The sequence below is a fragment of the Balaenoptera ricei genome, chromosome 14 (assembly GCF_028023285.1).
Source record: "Balaenoptera ricei isolate mBalRic1 chromosome 14, mBalRic1.hap2, whole genome shotgun sequence".
NCBI classification, from domain to species: Eukaryota; Metazoa; Chordata; class Mammalia; order Artiodactyla; family Balaenopteridae; genus Balaenoptera; species Balaenoptera ricei.
The window spans coordinates 27,153,033-27,172,259 of NC_082652.1; the positions used below are offsets into that span (position 1 = coordinate 27,153,033).

The 19,227-nt window shown below is 53.1% G+C and overlaps 2 protein-coding genes across 3 annotated transcripts; one reads left to right on the forward strand and one right to left on the reverse strand.

Moving 5' to 3' along the window:
• Positions 1-8,261: 8,261 nt before the first annotated feature.
• On the forward strand, positions 8,262-11,961 carry LOC132348246 (tubulin alpha-8 chain). Its single transcript, XM_059895693.1, has 4 exons — positions 8,262-8,375; positions 9,062-9,124; positions 9,420-10,100; positions 11,665-11,961. The coding sequence occupies exons 1-4, from the start codon at positions 8,262-8,264 to the stop codon at positions 11,959-11,961; spliced, it is 1,155 nt and encodes a 384-aa protein (XP_059751676.1).
• Positions 11,962-12,730: 769 nt separating this feature from the next.
• LOC132348247 (mitotic-spindle organizing protein 2) lies at positions 12,731-19,164 on the reverse strand. Of its 2 annotated transcripts, XM_059895695.1 has the most exons (4): positions 18,652-19,164; positions 18,402-18,550; positions 17,365-17,544; positions 12,731-12,978 (listed from the first exon to the last, which is right to left on the reverse strand). In XM_059895695.1, exons 1-4 carry the CDS (start codon positions 18,813-18,815, stop codon positions 12,821-12,823), a joined length of 651 nt encoding a protein of 216 aa, XP_059751678.1. In that variant the 5' UTR covers positions 18,816-19,164; the 3' UTR covers positions 12,731-12,820. The 2 variants fall into 2 exon arrangements, with proteins under 2 accessions (XP_059751678.1, XP_059751677.1); XM_059895694.1 differs by lacking the exon at positions 17,365-17,544 and having other exon boundaries at positions 18,652-18,865.
• Between the last annotated feature and the right edge of the window lie 63 nt (positions 19,165-19,227).

The following is a 19,227-nucleotide window of genomic DNA, read 5'->3' on the forward strand; positions in this document are numbered from 1 at the left end:
GCCAAGGTCTGTGGGTGGGTAGTTCTCTGGCCTCCTGCAATAACCACCTGTGGAGTCTCCTGCCCCATCCTCCCCCTAAAAATGGCCAAGCCAACCCGCCTCTGCTGCCAGCTGGCTCCCCACTCCACAAAAGCCAGGCCCCCCGGTCTGGCTGCGGTCAGCCACCTTCTTCACTGCAATTTTCGGACCTCCCTGTCCCCCGCCTGCCTTGCCCACCCACCCTGCTTGGCTGCTTATAAAACTCGCGATACTTTGAGACCCACGCATAAGTCCCATTTCCTGAAGGCGGAACTACCCTCCTCAGCTTCACAGCACCTCCTTCTGGGAGTCTATCACGTGGTTGGCACAACATGCTCTGGCGCAAGTCGGGGGTACTGACGTCTGCACCAGTAACAGGCTGCTAACCGAATAGTCTTTCCAGGTATCTGCCAAGTCCGCAAAGCCCTTTCAGTTACCAGCCCTGTCCCTTCTCACACCCCGCGCAGCTCTGCAGGAAGACCGCATTTTACAGACAAACTATGGAGCCTCCCTCACCCGCAGCGACCAGGCGTCAGCCCCCAGCGACCAGGGATCAGCCCGCAGCTTCCAGCCAACGCAGCACGAGACCTTTCGGTCGCCATTTCCCGCCCAAAGTGATGACCAATCAAAAGCGAGTTCGCCCGTTCAGGAAACGGCCAATCGCCATTGGGGTCCTGGCCTGGGGTCCGCCCCCAAAGTGCTCGGAGCCAATGGCAGTTGCGTGGCTGGCGAGCCAATCAGGACACTGCGTGTGGTGCGGCGGGTCGGCAGTTGGGCGCGTGGCGTCAGACTGAGAGGAAGTTGGATCGTAGTGAGGCCAGGTGGTGACCACCATGGTACGGAGCGGCGGGACCTGGGGGACGGGCCAGGACGGGCGGCGGGACCGTGGGGGATGGGCCTGGACAGGCGGTGGACCTTGGGGGACGGGCCTGGACCAGCAGTGGGGCCTTGGGGGATGGGCCTGGACCGGTAGTGGGGCCTTGGGGGACGGGCCCAGGTGGCGGGGTAGTGTCCGGAGTGTGCATGTCAGGGGCAGGCGCGGGGCTCACTCCACAGATGCAGTAAGCAGCCCCTGCCCTCGCTCTTCCGGACTCTTCCTTCTCGAGGCAACAGTCAAGGGTTGCTCTTGAGCTCTCTCATTTGTCTCAGCTGTGCTGTGAGCTCATGAGGGCACTTACAGAAATAGGCCTTTAAATAAGAGTGATAGAAGACTGTATATGCTGAAAAAATTGCTTCCTCCATTAGATAGGGTTGTGAGTTGTTTGGCCGCTCCACGTGGCATGCAGCATCCTGGTTCCCCCACCAGGGATCGAACCTGTGTCCCCTGCATTGAGAGCTCAGAGTCTTAACCACTGGACTGCCAGGGAATTCCCCCTCCCCCCCCCCCTTTTTTTAAAGCAAAACTAAGCAAACAGGAATAGGTAGGCTTATATCCCCCCTTTCTCGTGCCTTGTTTTTTCATTGTGCAAACAGTCCGGCTCCCTCCGTGCCAGCGTGCAAAGACCTGTGTCCTTGTTTACTGCCATGTAGTATTCCAGGGTGATGTTCCACGTCTTCAGCCTGTCTGAGTCGCTGGACGTGTGGATGTTTTCCAGTCTTTTATGCATGGAGTTGCAATGAGGAATCTATGCCTGCACAGTTTCTCACTGGTGTAGGTGTATATTGGATACCACAAGTGAATGGTAGATAGTTTCAGATTCCCTTCCATCAGCAACACATATATGAGAATTCCTGTTTTCCCACAGCAGGGTAGGCTTCTGCCTTTAATTTGTCCATTTTTTTGTCCTCAAGTCATAGGGATCTAGTTAATTGTTGAATTAATTACATTAATAGTTTGCACACCAATGGAACTCAACCAACACCTCTGTCATTGTGCACGTCTAAAACCAGTCACCTTTATGTGGAGAGAGGCTGGAATGACCCCTGACAGGGCTTTACCTGACCTGGTTCACGTCTTGCTTGTTCCCAGTTAACTGAGGCTGATGTCATCCCAGCCTCTGTGTTCTCTTCTCATCACTGTGGTAGCTTCCAAACTCTATGAAGAGTACTAGATAATAACTAGATAATAACTCACACTAACATCTGCATTCTCCCTTTGCAAAAGTTGGTTTTGAGGCTTCTCTTATTGGTTATTGAACAGCATGACATCAAGCTGCTCAAATTTTTTTTTTTGTGGAGGTGATTTATTACAAGTATAAAGAAAAGGTATCTGCTATTACCTGACAGATAAAAGGAAGCTTCAGGATTAGAAGAAATCTGTGCATTTCATCATTTTTTAGGAGCTGTTATTTTTAGCAAAGCCTTTGTCTTAAATAAGAAAAATACCATGGTTAATACTTTTAGAAGAGCTATTCAGCCGTTGTTTGTTGGTATAACAGGGTCTTCTCAAGTTGAAATGCCTAAGTTCACAGTACTTAGTTTAACCAACTAAATTAGGAAACGTCTAGTGAGGGGGAGGTGGTGATGAGTTGGTGTGAAGATAACCTAAAAGAAATTACACTGATCTCTGAGAAAATGTTGTCTATTACAGATGCCTTCCCTCTGTATTAGAACGGTTTGTGTCTCAAGATGAATTTAATGGGAATTCCAGCAGTAGAAATTTTGTTTTAAATCCTACTTTATGCATCCTAGAGCCTCATCACAAAGTTGAGTACCTTCTGGAGAATCTGCCCAGCCTCAAAGGGTAAATCTTTTCTGGCTCACTATTGCAGTTTGGTTGGAATCAGAATTAGACTATCAGCTAGAGCCCGTGCTCCACAAGAGATTTGGCCCCTTGTCTTTCAAGGATAAGACTAGAAGCTGAATTTCTAGGCTTCCAGACCATCTCTCTTAAGGGCTAGGAGATTATAAATCTAGGATGTGATCGTAATTGTATGGTGAGAAGATAATACCCATGTTTAGAATTATCTGTTTCATGATGTGGCCATTTTGATGGCCTATTTTCTCTTCATTCAGGTTATCTCCTTTTTTTTCCTTGACCGCACCCCACATGGCTTGCGGGATCTTAGCTTGAGAGATCTTAGTTCCCCAACCAGGGACTGAACCCATGCCCCCTGCAGTGGAAGTGCTGAGTCCTAACCTCTGGACCACCAGGGAATTCCCCAAGTTATCTCCTTTTGAGTGAGCTTCAGTAGTGTGTGTAAGGAGTTTGCCCATTTCATCTGTCTTGTTGAATTCATAATATTCCTTTATCCCTTTAATATCCTAGTAGTTATAGTCTCTTTTTTGTTCCTGATACTGGTAATTTGTGTCTTCTCTTTTTCTGGGTCAGTTTGGCCAGGGGCTTATCAATTTGATTGTTCAGCTCAAAGAACCAGGTTTTGGTTTCATTGACTTTTCTCTCTTTTTATTTTCCTGTTTTCTGTTTAGTTTATTTCTGCTAGTTATTATTTGTTTTTTTTCTGCATAATTTGGATATTTGCTCTTTTTCTAGTTTCTTAAGGTGGAAGCTTAGGTCATTGAATTTGAAATTTTTGAACAAACTTTTGTGTCTAAGTTCGTGAGGGATATTGGTCTGTAGTTTGCTTACTGAATATCTTTGTTGTTTTTTTTTATTTATTTGTATTTATTTATTTATTTATTTATGACTGCGTTGGGTCTTGCTGTGCACGGACTTTCTCTAGAAGCGGCGAGTGGGGCCTACTCTTTGTTGTGGTGCACGGGCTTCTCATTGCGGTGGCTTCTCTTGTGGAGCACGGGCTCTAGGTGCGCAGGCTTCAGTAGTTGTAGCATGGGGGCTCAGTAGTTGTGGCTCATGGGCTTAGTTGCTCTGAGGCATGTGGGATCTTCCCAGACCAGGGCTCGAACCCGTGTCCCCTACATTGGTAGGCAGATTCTTAACCACTTTGCCACCAGGGAAGTCCAGTGTCTTTGGTTTTTGTATCAGGGTAATGCTGGCCTCAGGGAATGAGTTGGGAAGTGTTCCTTTCTCTTCCATTACCTGGAAGAGTTTGCAGGGGAGGAAAAATTTTTCTCTTCCGGGTTCTTCTCGTTGGTCTAATAATCTGATTGACAGATTAACATGAGAAAAACAAATTTAATTTTGTACATATGGAAGTCCTATAAGTATAGGATCTAAGAATTGACCAAAGCAGGCTGTTTATATACCTTTTTAGACAAAGAATCAGTAATTTATGAAGATTTGAGGAAAGAAAGGGGTTTTTGCTTGGGCTAGCAAGTTAATGAAGAAGTAACAAAGTTTGTTTATGCAGCTTTCTCAGCCTTAAATTCCCTATCTCCAGGGATCATGTTGCCCTCCTTTCTCCTGGCATAGGGAGGATGCCTCCCGATGGGAGCTTTGTTTCCTGCTTTCAGGGGAGCAAAGGGTCAGAGTGTTCTTCTTGTACTAGCTGATTCTCAAGTAACTTTTTTTTTTTTTTGTAAAATTTTATTTATTCATTTATTTTTGGCTGCATTGGGTCTTCGTTGCTGCTCGCAAGCTTTCTCTAGTTGCAGTGAGCAGGGGCTACTCTTCATTGCGGTGCGCGGCTTCTCATTGCGGTGGCTTCTCTTGTTGCGGAGCATGGGCTTTAGGTGCATGGTTTCAGTAGTTGTGGCATGCGGGCTCCGTAGTTGTGGCTCACGGGCTCTGGAGCGCAGGCTCAGTAGTTGTGGCGCACGGGCTTAGTTGCTCTGCGGCATGTGGGATCTTCCCGGACCGGGGCTTGAACCTGTGTTCCCACATTGGCAGGCGGATTCTTAACCACTGCACCACGAGGGAAGTCCTATGCTGTTGTTTGTTGTATGTTACTTCTATATGAGTTGTAAACCCCACAATAATAAATCTTTATTTTTGCTTTAACATTCAATTATTTTTTTTTCAGTTTTTAACTTTATAACATTACCTTAAACGTGTAAAGAGTTAATCTTATCACACTACACATGGCTGAATTTATTAAAGATAAAAATCACAAATGAGTGACACAGTTACTTGTTACATATTCTTCCCATTACAACTGACAGGTTCACTAATCATACAGTGTATTTTTTTTTTAAAGATTTATTTATTGATTGATTGATTGCTGTGTTGGGTCTTCGTTTCTGTGCCAGGGCTGTCTCTAGTTGCGGCAAGCGGGGGCCACTCTTCATTGTGGTGCGCGGGCCTCTCACTATCGTGGCCTCTCTTGTTGTGGAGCACAGGCTCCAGATGCGCAGGCTCAGTAGTTGTGGCTCACAGGCCTAGTTGCTCCGCGGCATGTGGGATCTTCCCAGACCAGGGCTCGAACCCGTGTCCCCTGCATTAGCAGGCAGATTCTCAACCACTGCGCCACCAGGGAAGCCCCATACAGTGTATTTTATTATTAGAAGCTATAAAGGAGATCAAATCTCTAGTAATTTTTCTTCTTCTCTTTGATTAGTGTGTTGTTTCAGTGTGCAGATAGAATATAGTGTCAGTCACCAAGAGTCTCAGCAGACTTTCGTTTTTCCGGTAAGAATATCCTTGTTTATTTGCAATGTAAAAATTCCCTAGATCATTCTCTAGATCATGCATCATTTTCCATTAATTTGGTCATCAGATCAGGTAAAAAGTCTGTGTGCACCAATTTGCAGAAGTGGTCATCCAGAAGTAAGTGCTGGGCTCAATTATATTTTTAAAATATGGTATAAAGTCTTTTATATTTGCCCACATATTTAGCAGTTTTGTCATTCTTCAGTCCAATTTTGCAGCAATTTTCCATCTAGTATGATTTTCCTTCTTCCTGGAGAGATTCCTTTAACATTTTTTTTTGTAGTGGTGACTACTACTCTCAGCTAATGATTAATTCTCTCAGCTTTTGAATGCCTGAAAAAGTCTTCATTTTGCCTTTTATTTTAGTTCTGTTGAGGTATACTTGACATAAAGTATTCACTGAAAGTGTATAATTTGACAAGGTTTAATATTTATTAACATCTTGATTATCCATGAAATCATCACCTCAATCAAGATAATGAACATATCCATCACCCCCCAAAGTTACCTGGTACCCCTTTGTAAATCCTCCCTTCTGCCTCACCCCCTTTATCTCCCCCACTAATCCACATTTCTGTATTTTCTAGGATTTTGTATGAATGGGATCATTGAGTTAATTTGTTGTTGCTTGGATTCTTTCACTCACTATAATTATTTTGAGATTCACCCATGTTGTTGCAACACAGTTCATTTTTATTGCTGAGTATCTCCTTTTTTGTATGTGGTAAACTACACATGACAAACTTACCATTTTAACCATTTTTAAGTGTATAATTCAGTAGCATTAAGTACATTTACATGTTGTATAACCATCAGCACTATTTCCAGAACTTTTTCATCATTCTCAAATCTTCTTAGTATATAATCTGCTGGGGGGGTTTTGTTTTTTATTTTTTATACAATTTTTTAAAAATAAATTTATTTATTGATTTATTTATGGCTGTGTTGGGTCTTCATTGCTGTGCACGGGCTTTCTCTCATTGGGGTGAGCCGGGGCTACTCTTCGTTGCGGTGCGTGGGCTTCTCATTGTCGTGGCTTCTCTTGTTGCGGAGCATGGGCTCTAGGCACATGGGCTCAGTAGTTGTGGCTCGCGGGCTCTAGAGCGCTGGCTCAGTGGTTGTGGCACGCGGGCTTAGTTGCTCCGCGGCATGTGGGATCTTCCTGGACCAGGGCTCAAACCCGTGTCCCCTGCATTGGCGGGCAGATTCTTAACCACTGTGCCGCCAGGGAAGCCCTTTTATACAATTTTTAAAGTACACTTTTCATTTATAGTTACTACAAACTATTTATAATCTGTTGTTAATCTCATCCAGCGTGTTTTTCATTTCAGACATTGATAAAAAAAGACATTAGCAATTTGAGTTAGGTCTTTTTTATATCAAACATGTCTCTCCTTATCATGTTCATTTTTTCCTGTACTTTCCTGAGCATGTAGATATATAATAGTTATTTTAATGTCCTTGTTTACTAATTCTATTATCTGTCATTTCTGGGTCTGTTTTTATTGATTGCTTTTTCTCTTCATATGGTAATAGTTTCTGACTTTTCTAGGTTTTATTTTTTAATTTTCTGGTGTATATGGTAAGTTTAGATTGGATACCAGACATGAATTTTACATTATTGGGTGTTCTTTCAACTGTTTCTAGGCTTTTTGGGGGATGCTATTTGTATACCTGGGAACAATTTGATCCTTTTGAGGCTTGCTTTTCAGCTTTCTTAAGTGGGTTCAGACCAGCCTTTAGGGTTGGCCTCACTTGACCCCACTACTGAGGACTCCACCTAGTGCTCTGTGAGTTAGGATGTCTTTCTGCCATGGCAGGTGTGAGCTCAGGGGTCCCTCCCCACCTGTGCTGAGCAGCCCACAGTGAGGACTCGGGGCCCCCCTGCTGATCTCCCTGAGCTCTCTCCATGCAGCTGTCTCTCCTCCAGATAGAAAGCCAGCACCAGGCTTTCTAGCTGCCTCGATCTCTCTCAACACAGGATTCTCTCTGCTCAACTCAGGGAGATCCCTGGGTTTCTCCTCTCTCGGCTGCAGCCTGGGCACTCCCCAGCAGCCTTCTGGGGCATCTGTAGGGCTTGCCTTGTTTCCATGCTCTAAGGAATCACTTACTGTCTTCTGCTGCCTGTTGTCTAATGACTGAAAAGTGTTACTTCATGTTTTTTTTCTAAGCCATTGCTTGTATCAGGTTGGTAAATACAGCCTTAGGTGGAAATAAAATGGCTTGACTGCTTATTTTGTATAAATTTTTAACACTTTTTATTGATTGCTGGGAAGATGTTTTATTTATTTATTTATTTATTTGGTTGTGCTGGGTCTTAGTTGTGGCAGGCAGGCTCCTTAGTGGCGTCTCGCCGGCTCCTTAGTTGTGGCAGGCGGGCTTCTTAGGTGTGGTATGCAAACTCTTAGTTGTGGCATGCATGTGGGTTCTAGTTCCCTGGCCAGGGATCAAACCCAGGCCCCATGCATTGGGAGTGTGGAGTCTTAACTGCTGCGCCACCAGGGAAGTCTCACTGGGAAGATGTTTATAATGGCTGTATTCCTATTCACAGTTCAAGTGTGTCTCCATCCATGCTCAGACATAAAATGATCATTGGAAGCTCATGGGACAATAATGTCTGATAAGACCTTAAGAAACCAAAAGATTTTAGAGATATTAATTTAAGACGTTGGGTCTCATTTGCGTGCCACATTGTGACAACTGCCTTGAAGCTGGGGGGCCTCACATGTATGTTCTGGTTCCCAGCGCGAGTGCATCTCTATCCACGTGGGGCAGGCGGGGGTCCAGATCGGCAATGCCTGCTGGGAGCTGTACTGCCTTGAACATGGAATTCAGCCCGACGGCCAGATGCCAAGCGACAAAACCATCGGCGGTGGGGATGACTCATTCAACACGTTCTTCAGTGAGACCGGGGCTGGCAAGCATGTGCCCAGAGCCGTGTTCGTGGACCTGGAGCCCACCGTGGTCGGTAGGTACCCTGAGACTTAGAAGGGGAAGCACAGAACCTTTGCTGGGTTCCTCCAGGTCAGAAGCCCGAGGTAGTTTCCAAGGGGAGCTGCCAGGAGAGAGCACCTTTCAGTGGCGGCCACCCAGGAGACAACCCAGGAGAATGTCACCCTAGAGCCCGTGAGACCCAGGCCACAGAGGGCGCCCAGCAAAAGTCACGCTGATGTCTAGTATGTCAGGGCCATTTCAGCAACACCCCGGGTGTAGCTGTGGGTGTGAACGAAACATGCACGCGCAGAACCGCCTGTGCGGTGTGAGCACTCCCCCGCCTTTGGGAACTGGCCACACTGGCATTTGTTCCCCGGGTTGACTGGACCTTCCCGGAGCCATAAACAGCAGATAAGGCACGTGTATCACACGGAGACCTTTTCTGTGAGACGCTGATGCTGCTGGCCTGTGAGGCGCAGCACGTGCCTGTAGAATTGAAGGTTTCCCCGGACCTGGCCATCCCGGTGAGTCAGCGACCGTCCTTAGAGTCTCGGACACACTGTCCTCTCTGCAGATGAAGTGCGCACGGGGACCTACAGGCAGCTCTTCCACCCGGAGCAGCTGATCACCGGGAAGGAGGACGCGGCCAATAACTACGCCAGAGGCCATTACACCATCGGCAAGGAGATCGTCGATCTGGTCCTGGACCGGATCCGCAAACTGGTGAGAAGGGCCCTGGGAAGGCCTCCTGGACAGAAGGGGAGGCCTGGGATCTCCCCGGGACATCACTTTGGCAAAACCCAGCAGAACCATGAGTGCAGGGTCTTCCTTTCCGGTGTGGCCACAGTGCGTCCACGTCTGTAACTGCTAAGTGTGATGCCTGTTCCCTGTGGATGGGTTGAACCCGTATAGTGAACCTGCAGAGGAAGAGTGTGCCGTGACCGGGGCCCTTTGGGGCCCATGGGGGCGGTGGCACGGCTCGTGCGGACGTGGCCTCACGGCCTCTGCTCTCCCGCAGGCGGACCTGTGCACGGGCCTGCAGGGCTTCCTCATCTTCCACAGCTTCGGGGGTGGCACCGGCTCGGGCTTTGCGTCTCTGCTCATGGAGCGGCTCTCTGTGGACTACGGCAAGAAGTCCAAGCTGGAGTTCGCCATCTACCCGGCCCCCCAGGTGTCCACGGCCGTGGTGGAGCCCTACAACTCCATCCTGACCACGCACACGACCCTGGAGCACTCGGACTGTGCCTTCATGGTGGACAACGAGGCCATCTATGACATCTGTCGGCGCAACCTGGACATCGAGCGGCCCACGTACACCAACCTTAACCGTCTGATCGGGCAGATCGTGTCCTCCATCACGGCCTCCCTGCGCTTTGACGGCGCCCTCAACGTGGACCTGACGGAGTTCCAGACCAACCTGGTGCCCTACCCCCGCATCCACTTCCCCCTGGCCACATACGCCCCGGTCATCTCGGCCGAGAAGGCCTACCATGAGCAGCTGTCCGTGGCCGAGATCACCAACGCCTGCTTCGAGCCGGCCAACCAGATGGTCAAGTGTGACCCTCGCCACGGCAAGTACATGGCCTGCTGCATGCTGTACAGGGGGGACGTGGTCCCCAAAGACGTCAATGCGGCCATCGCCACCATCAAGACCAAGCGCACCATCCAGTTTGTGGACTGGTGCCCGACTGGGTTCAAGGTAGGCTGGGCGGTAGCGCGTGTTCACATTCCGCCCGTGGCAGATCCTGGGATGGGGTGCTGCTCCTTTGTGGAGGGTACCCTGTTCCAGGGAAGCCGGGCTGGGTCATGGATTAGTGAGCTGGGGGACAGTTCTCATTCCTTCACTGGTGTCTCTAGAACTTCCTTCCTGAGTCATCACATGATACAGCTCTGTGAGCGTATTTTTTACAGAAATTATCTGGAGGAGTTCTTGGGTGGAAAACATAGGTTGATTTAGAAATAAGATGTTTTTTCTTATAGTAATTTTTCTTAGAATAGAAATGTAGGAATTTTCTGGGCGTTTTGGTAATTTATGGGGATATTTGAACTTGGGGCATTACTGTAAACTGACTGTTGTCTCTGAATTCCACTTGATTCTATCGGCATGTAAAAATTACATCCAATTTAAGTGTCGTATGGAACGTTTGGTTTACAGCACTGTCATGAATACTTCTGTGGAGAAGTGGAGATTGGGGAGCCTATACAGTGTGTCCTGGGTTGTCCTCAGACCCAGCTTGCTCCGACCTTCCACTGGACACAGAACAGAAACCTTGCACCTTACTTGATTCCCAGCCTTCCCTCTGGGAACGGAACTGTGCTTCCCTGAACCTTGCTCTTAGGGCCTCCCCTGGCTCAGACCCCCGCTGCTGCGGTGGGTTCTTACCTAGGAGTCTGGGTTTCTTCCTCTGGTCCAGGGCTCAGCACAGATGGCCGACCCATCACCTGGTTTTGTGAATGGTTTCATGTGCGCACAGCCGTCCCCGCTTATTGGCTCATTGCTGTGGCAGCTCTTGTGCTGCAAAGACAGGGTTGAGTATCTGTGACAGAGCCCCTGTGGCCCAGCAGCCTAGAACGTGTGCCGTAGCCCCCTTGACAGACCCTGTATCTCCTGCCGAAACCTCTGGTCACGTGATCCCTGGTCTGAAGCTTGGACTGCCTCTCCCTTGGTCCCAGTGCTGGGATCTCGATCCCTCCCTCTTACTTAGCGCTCACGTGGGCCGCGTCCATGGCAGTGGTCACAGCGTCAGGGACCTCTGACAGTGTGCTTGTCACTCTGCTATGTGTACACTGTTTGGTGGGAAAGCAGAGGGTGTGACCTGCCCTCGTGATTCTGCCACAGTTGTGTTCTCTGAATCTGCCTGGGTGGAAAAGGCTCAGCTACAGACATTAATCCTCATCTTGTTGAACCCTCTGGAGAAAATAACATATGAAGAATCCCAAGCAGTGTCTCTTCTTAGAGGGAAGATAGTCCTATCACCTGTGTACCTATCACGTGTCACAGTTGCTGGGACACAGCCTCTCCAGCAGCTTGGGTGTGAGCCAGGGTGGCAGGCTCTGGGGTTCCTCTTTCCGTTTTCCTTGTCTGGAAACCAGAATCCTGCTTTCCTGGCACCTTGCTTGGCACACAGCTGGGCCTAGAGTACAGGGTGGCCCCAGCCTCCCCAGGTCACCAGCGAGCACCTCCATGCCTTCTGATTCCACGAACGCAGCCACCATTCCTGGATTGACGGAAGCTTCACGCAGTGCTTTCTCTCCTTTGGCAGGTGGGCATCAACTACCAGCCCCCCACAGTGGTCCCAGGGGGAGACCTGGCCAAGGTGCAGCGGGCCGTGTGCATGCTGAGCAACACCACGGCCATCGCCGAGGCCTGGGCCCGCCTGGACCACAAATTCGACCTCATGTATGCCAAGCGCGCCTTCGTGCACTGGTACGTGGGGGAGGGCATGGAGGAGGGCGAGTTCTCGGAGGCCCGGGAGGACCTGGCAGCACTGGAGAAAGATTACGAAGAGGTGGGCGTGGACTCGGTGGAAGCGGAGGCCGAGGAAGGGGAAGAGTACTGAACGGGAGGGAGCGGGCTAGTGGCCCCCTGTACCCCGCCAACTGTCATGTTACAGATGTTTATCTACAGTTTCTGAATTAAACCTCTGTTGTGCTCACCTGGAACATGCTCATCTGTCCACAGGAGCAGGGAGGACCCCTCTGCTGGGCCATGTGGACGGCTGTCCAGCTGCTTGGGCTGCGCTGCTGGGGTGGGTGGACCTACATCTGTGAGGAGCCTCTGCTTATGTGACGTGACCCAAGGGCAAAAAGTCAGTGTTTCCAATCCAAGGTTTAAAAACAAATAATTCTAGGAAAACTGAGTTAGGTTTTTCAATTGAATTTGCCATTTTTCAGGCTTCTTTATTGATGGGACAAGTGGACTAAGGTGTAAAAGCTTAGAATTGGAGTTTGAAAACCTGAGGTCCATGTAAACCTGTAAAACTGGGTCAAATGTGGAAGGTCAAGACATTTTGGGGGAAAGGGTTTTACTGGATTCTCTGTGGCATGCATGACCCACAGAGGGTTAAAAGTTCTAGGTCACGGCCCTTCTGTCCTCAAACCCCTGCTGCACCTGAGCGCCCAGGGAGGGCCTCAGTGAAAACGCAGAAGACCTGGTAATATGCACGTTTTCTCACAGGCTCAAAAATGAGGTCTGGGAGGTGGGGTCACTGGTTGAAGTCACTTGGTTGGTTCAGCTGAAGCGTGACGAGGACCAGCACACAGATCTAATTATAAATCTCTGTGCCTTAATATATTCAAAAGGTAACAGAAGACATCTTGAACAGACCCTCAGGTTTTCAAAGAGGTTTATTACCAACGGGAGGAGCAGCCTGTCTGAGAGGCTGGCAGCCCGCGGTGGGCCCATGCGAATCCTCTTGCTCAGGTGTTGCTCCGCGTGGGGCTCTTCCCCGGCCCGCCCCCCTTGGGCAGCCTGGTGGCGCTGGGCTGGCGGGGCATCCTCTGGCTGGATCCTTCCCGGACGCCGCGCTCTGGCAGTGCCGGGCCTCCGCCAAGGGCACCGCTGCCTTTGTTTCTCCCTGAGCAGACACAGAACACAGGCATTAGTAACCTGGCAGAGGCCACCTCGCAACACCTATTGTCTGTGTCCCGAGAGCAGTGCTGGGGCAGCTTGGCGTGTCGACCCCCAGCAACTGCCCTCCCTGTCAGACTGGTGACGCAGGAAGCATGTTAGTCAGGCTTCTGGATTTGGATCTTGGAAGCTCTTCCTCATACATTTTCCTCCCTCTCCCCTCAGTGTTCTACAACTATTCAGGTTCACCGGGTCCTATGACTGGGCTCCTGCTGAGGACGCGCCCTGTCCATGGGGCGGTCACGCTCAGGTGCAGAGCACAGCTCCGGCCACTCCCCCACTGGTAACCTGCCAGCTTTAGTCTGTCTTGTGCCGACAGCCAGGAAGGTCTGCAGTCATGCCTGGGCCAGTGCCTGTGGCATCAGCAACAGAGAGGACCCCGGGGGACAAGCGTGCCTGGGCCACAGTCCCTCCCCACTGGGCCTGCCTCAGCCTGGGCTCTCCTCCAGCCTGCAGCTCTGACCCCCAGCCTCCATCCCGGTTTAGTCCAACAGCCTGCAGTGGGGAACCGGGGGCTCTTGGACAGAAGACATGACAGTTTCCTAGGGGCTTGTTAAGTCGTTTCTGCTCATGGGCTGTCACCTTGGGCAAGGGGAGGGACCTGCATTTGAGACTCAAGTCCGTGCTCTAATCCTCACACCTAGCTTCTCCCCAGGACTCCTGCAGGGATAGGATGGCCCTTCTCAAGACACTTTCTGGGAAAGTTCTTCCTCAGAGAGCAGGAGGTCTGTGCTGCCTGGCACGGGGTGTGGGGGGGTGGTGGTGGGTTGCAGTGGCATCAGCTTGGAACCCTGACAGCTTGGGTTTCCCTGGCGTTGCTTCCCCCTCGAGAACCCGTGTGTACTCGATTTGACAAAAGTGTAGTAGTAACGGGTTTGCCAGTGCCGGGCGGAGTAGACAGGAGCGTGTGGTAGGGTGAAGCCGGGCCAACCCTGTCCCAGTGACTCCCAGAGACAGAAGCAAAGAGAAACATCACCCCTCATCTCTGGTACAAATGCTAATCTTCTGGTCCCCACTGACTGGTCCTGTGAGTGCATGGGCCCCACCACCCTGCAGGGTCTCCCAATGTGCCAGTGCCCTGCTCAGGCCATGCTTCCTCCTCTCCACCAAGGCTGAGCCGGGCCAAATCAGGTCCGTGGAGCCCATGGCCTAGCCCTGGGTGCCGGGTGCTCCCAAAGCACAGCTCAGGCGTAGCTCCACCGCAAGCAGCAGGGCAGGTCCCAGCTGCAGGCCTCACTTTGAAGCCAGCTTTGCTTTGGCTTGCACATGTGTGTTTCCTCTCCCCCTCAGTGTAATGACCAGGGCCCCTCTGGACGCTCAAGGATGACAGGAAACTAGAAAAGAGCAAGTAATGTTCATCTTTAAATCTGACGAGGCCGATAAACCCTGGAAATAAGAAACATGTAACTTTGAGTCATAGAAGGTGTCAAGAAAACCATCTAAGGATGAAAGTAGCCCATTTATCCAGCTCAGTGTGATTCTTAGAACCCTAAAGGAATCACATGCTTTGGGCATTCTTGGGGAGACCCACTCAGGCCTCATTTCACACGTGGCTGTGGAGGTCAAGAAGGTTTGCAGGGCCCAGTGGACCCAGCAAGGGGCATCTGGGAGCTCGTCAGGCCTGCTCCAGCTCCCTCCTGACGGTAATTAGGGTCCGATGGAATGCAGTGAGGGCTGGGGCTGAGCCAAGGGTGACCACAAGCTGCGGTGGGGGTGGTAGGGACATGCTCCCAGGCCTGGTTCCTGTGGGGCCCTCTTTAAGGGTCAAAGACAGACAAGGGTGTCTGTTAAAAACAGTCTGGTTTACCCCCCTACCCCTGAAACCAGCTGTGGCCACTCAGTGTTGGATGCCCCCTAATGAAGCAAATGCCCCGAATTCACCAGCCCATTGCCACCTGTGACTCAGGGGGGCCCCTGAAGCTGGGGAACCACCCAGACCCGGTAGGACCCACTCTGCCGTTGACTTTTGGAGTAGCCCCCGGGACCCCTGATCACCCACCCTGAGAGCTCTGCCGCAGAGCTGGGCGGGAACGAGAATTATAGAAAGCCCCAGAGCGCTTTCTCCTGGGTGGTGGGCGCACCCCCTTGTGGAATCACAGGCCAGATGGCTGCCGAGGCCAAATGTCAGTGACCGGCTGTGAGCCAACACGGAAGGCATGTTGTGTGCGGAGGGGTGGGGGAACGGGTGGGTGAGAAATGAGAGGGAAAGAATACACCACAGCCCTGCTATCTGCAAGGCCAGCTGGCGGGGTCTGGTGGCCAGGATGAGCGGGCGGCCAGGGGTGTGCAGAGCACACAGCAGGGGCTTGATCGGTGCTTCCAGAACAGATACAGACAGAACAATGCACAACACGGACTGCACGTGTGCGCTTTAACCTTTAACTCAGCCCACACTTCTGGGGAGGTGATCCCCACATGGACGTGCCTGACTCTTCCAGGCACACGGCCCGATGCTGTGTTGGGGAGAAGCTCGGCGTGAGTGCTCTGCAGCTGCGCTGCCGCCAGAGACGGGCTGCAAGCCACCTGCGTGGTCTTTAGCTTTTTCAAGAGCCATGTTAAAAAGTAAAAGAAACAGGAAATTGACTTAAATGTTTCAATTAACCCAAACATCCAGTATGTCATTTTAGTGGGTAATCAGTATAAAAGTTATCCGTGAGGTGTCCATTACCTTCTGGTGCCAACGCTCGGGTACCTCTCCTCATGGCTCCGCACACCAGACTCCACCTTATGCTTTCCGGGGGGGACATCTTTTTAGAATGTGTGGTTTCCCTAAACTTCAACAGCACACAACTGAACCTAACTCCGCGTCCTTAACAAGACAAGCATGACCCCCCTGAGCTCTCAGGACAGAAATGGTGAGCCTGACAGGCCCCACAGGGCACCTGGATGGCCAGGGGACAGGAACCCAGAGAGCCAAGCCCTTGAGTGGGGCTCCAGCCCTTGATCTGGGTCAACCTCACTCCGATTCTGAGGGAAACCTAAGGCCAGCTGGCTCCAACGTTCCCAAACCCCCACCACCAGCCTAGACCACCAAGGTTCCCCACTGCTTACTCTGTGACAATGCTCCTTATTTTCTCTACCCAGATCCTGCCATTAACCAGGTGACCAGAGATCTGTGTGGACAGATGCTATGACATGCAGCCTCAGAGATCTATCTCATTGGTGGCCTCTGCCTCTGGCCTCAGTGTACTCCTGGCACGGCCCCTCATCTGCCGTCTACCTCCACTGGGCATCTCCCCAGGGCCTCAGTGCCCTTGTACCCTGGCTGGTGGCCGCCCAGCCCAGCAGGACCTATGGCCTGAGCACTCAAGGGGAAACGACCCTGTGGGGCCCAGTGCCCCATGCCTCTCTAGTCCCTGGCCCGGGGCTTCCTCCCCACCTCCCATCCCTCTATGCGGTGCTCCCAGCCCCGCACCCCAACACACCCTTGACTGCACCCTCTGCCTCCCTCCCCTCACACCCCAGCTCAGCCCCCTCCCAGGGGCTGCAGCAGCGCACAGGACTCTGCAGCTGGTGCAAGGGCCCTGCCCCCAGCTTGTTTAACGCCTGCTGCTCCAGCAAGGCCGGTGCTATCCTTCGAGACTGGACGCCCGTCACTGTCAGTATGTCTAGCCACTGGATAGACAGCATGTCCACCTTGCAGCCCCACTGTGCCCTCAGCACTGAGAGCAGGCCTGGCACTGAGCAAGGGAGGGAGTGGCAAAACCCCCGAGTGAGGGGATCTCTCTCCTTTAGTCCCCACGCTCCTCAGGCCCCCTGTCCAAGCTCCAGGCACACCTGGAACAGCAAGGTGGGTGATGTAGGGAGGGGCACGTGGGAGGGTGCAGCTAGAGCTCCCATGGGATTTCACACTCTAATACACCAGCCTCATCGTGCCTGGCAGTGCCTGGAAGGCACCCCCAGCTCAGGAACCAGGCAGTTGAGGGGACCCATGGTCTGATCCTCCAGGCAGCCAGTCCAGGGGGGTGATGGCATCTAAGAGGCCCAGGTGCCTGTCACACCTCAGGCTTTGCTCTCCACAGCACACCACGCTGTCCCTTCCCTGCCCCTTGGGTGTCCTCCTCTGGGCTGGGGGCAGCTCTACAGAGCGCAAGTCTCACCAGCAGAGTTAGCCTTTGGGGACGGAGTGTGGGCCTGTCCTGTGAGCACTACACTTGTCTCTAATGAGCGGAGCTGTGAAATCGCGCCCTCAGTCCCTAAGCTGCGGGGCAGGGATGGCCCACTGGGTCCTGCCCTTGCAGCTCAAAGCTGCACTGCCTTTCTGGGGGCCACAGCAGTTTCCACGGAAACAGGAGAGAGTACCAACCCCCAGAGATAAACCAATAAACGCAACCTGCAAAAGGAGAGAACAGGCAGCAAGAGAACCGGAGGGAACCGGGGGGCCCCGGAGAAAGATGCGAGTGCGAGGCAGCTGGGCCGTGGAGCAGAACTGGAGAGGCCGCAGGCTGCAGGGCCGAGGAAAAGGAGGGCCTTGCGGGGGGGGTACAGTTCTCGGCAGAGAGAAAGGAGGCCGCTGGAGGTCAGAGAGAGACACAAAGAGAGCAGACAGCGTGCATCAGTGAGAAGGCCTGCACTCCAGTGCCCAGGGCCTCTCAGGACGGGGGCACGGGCGCCCAGGGCCCAGGCACACCCACCCACAGGGCCCAGCTGCCCTCCGCCCCAACGTCAGCCCCTTCTCAGGATGTTTCTGGCTAAGGAGCCAGCCTGGAGGTCCTGCTGCATTTCAGAGGGTTTCTGGAATGGGGAGCAGAAGTGACACCCGAAGCGGATTAGAGCTCCATCATGACACTCTGGTCACCAGCACCTGCTCATCCCCCAGCCATGACCCTCCAGACTGAGGAGGCCCCTCGGGCCTCTGTACCCTGCCAGCCAGGGCTGCCAGGCTGCACCCACCCGCAGCCCAAGGATGGAAGCTTCGCTGTCCAGATTCCTGGGCAGGACCTGGGCCGGGTGGGGTGCCAACAAGGGCACGCAAGAAGGCCTCTGCCCGTCCTGCTACCTGAGGACTTCCGTACAGGCTACACAGGCCATGAGGACAGGAACCAAAGCTGCCTTGTTCCTATGTTTGTGGGATAAAAACGTGAGAGCAGAGGTGGGGAGAAACTGGGGTCGCAAAAATCCCAGACGAGGTCTAGCCTGCCTGGGTCTCCCACCCTGTGTCCTCCCGATCTGGAAGTGCACCCTCAAAGGTGGCAGCAAAGTCGAAGCTAGGGACGGGAGCCCAAGGGGCCAGACCTTGGATGGGCCCAGCCTGTCCTGGGACAAGAGGAACAGAAAGGCCTGGCCACTCAGGGCCAAACCCGCGCGGTGCCAGGCGCTGCCCCCTTTCCGCCCCCGTCCCCCTCCCCGCCGCCCGGGCCCGGCTCTGACCTCGGGTCTCAGGCACGCCGGGCGTGGGCAGGGGTGCCGCCGCGGGGTCCTGGGGCTCGCTCGCCAGCCTCTGCCCGGCGCACATGGACTTGAGCATCTGGAAGACTGCGAGGGGCGCCACGTTTAGCTTCAGCAAGTCCACCAGGATCCTGGCGAGAACACACGCTGCGGCAGTGAGCCCTACTCGCCCGGTCCGGCAGTCCCCGGGGACCCCGACTACCCCGGGACCCCGCCTCCGCCGGGCGCTCACTTGAACACGTCGGGGTCCATGGCGCCGCCCGCCGCCTGCGCCAGCTCGAACAGCTCCATCTCCTCGGCGCTCAGCACCTTCTTCCGCCGCAGCGCCAGCTTCTGCAGGGCCGCCTCCAGCCCCGGTGGCGGCCCCGGCCCGGGCCCCGCGCCCGGCGCCGCCATCTGCGGACCGCGGAGGGTGCGCGTCGCTGGGTCTGGTCCCCGCTCCGCCCGGCCCCGCCCGGTCCGGCCCGCCGCGCCCCCTACCGGCCCGCCGCGCGCCCCTCTCCCCGCAGAGCCCACGTCATCCGGCGCTCAGACCCGGGCCCGGGCGGCTGCGGGCGTGCGTAAGACCGGGCCCTTGGAGACGGGGCTTCCCCGCGCGCTAGCCGAAGTGGTGGCACGCAGTGCAGCGCGGGCATTCTGTGGGCGCTCAATAAATGCCCTTCGGGCCCAGAGCGTAACTGTTCCGCGCCGACTCCGCGGTAGGGGGCGCGCTTCGAGGCGCTAACGCACCGATACGTCTTCGCGCACGCGCGCTCCTTGCGGAGAATTTCTCCGCTGCGCACACGCGTTCTGAGGCGGGCCTTCGCTT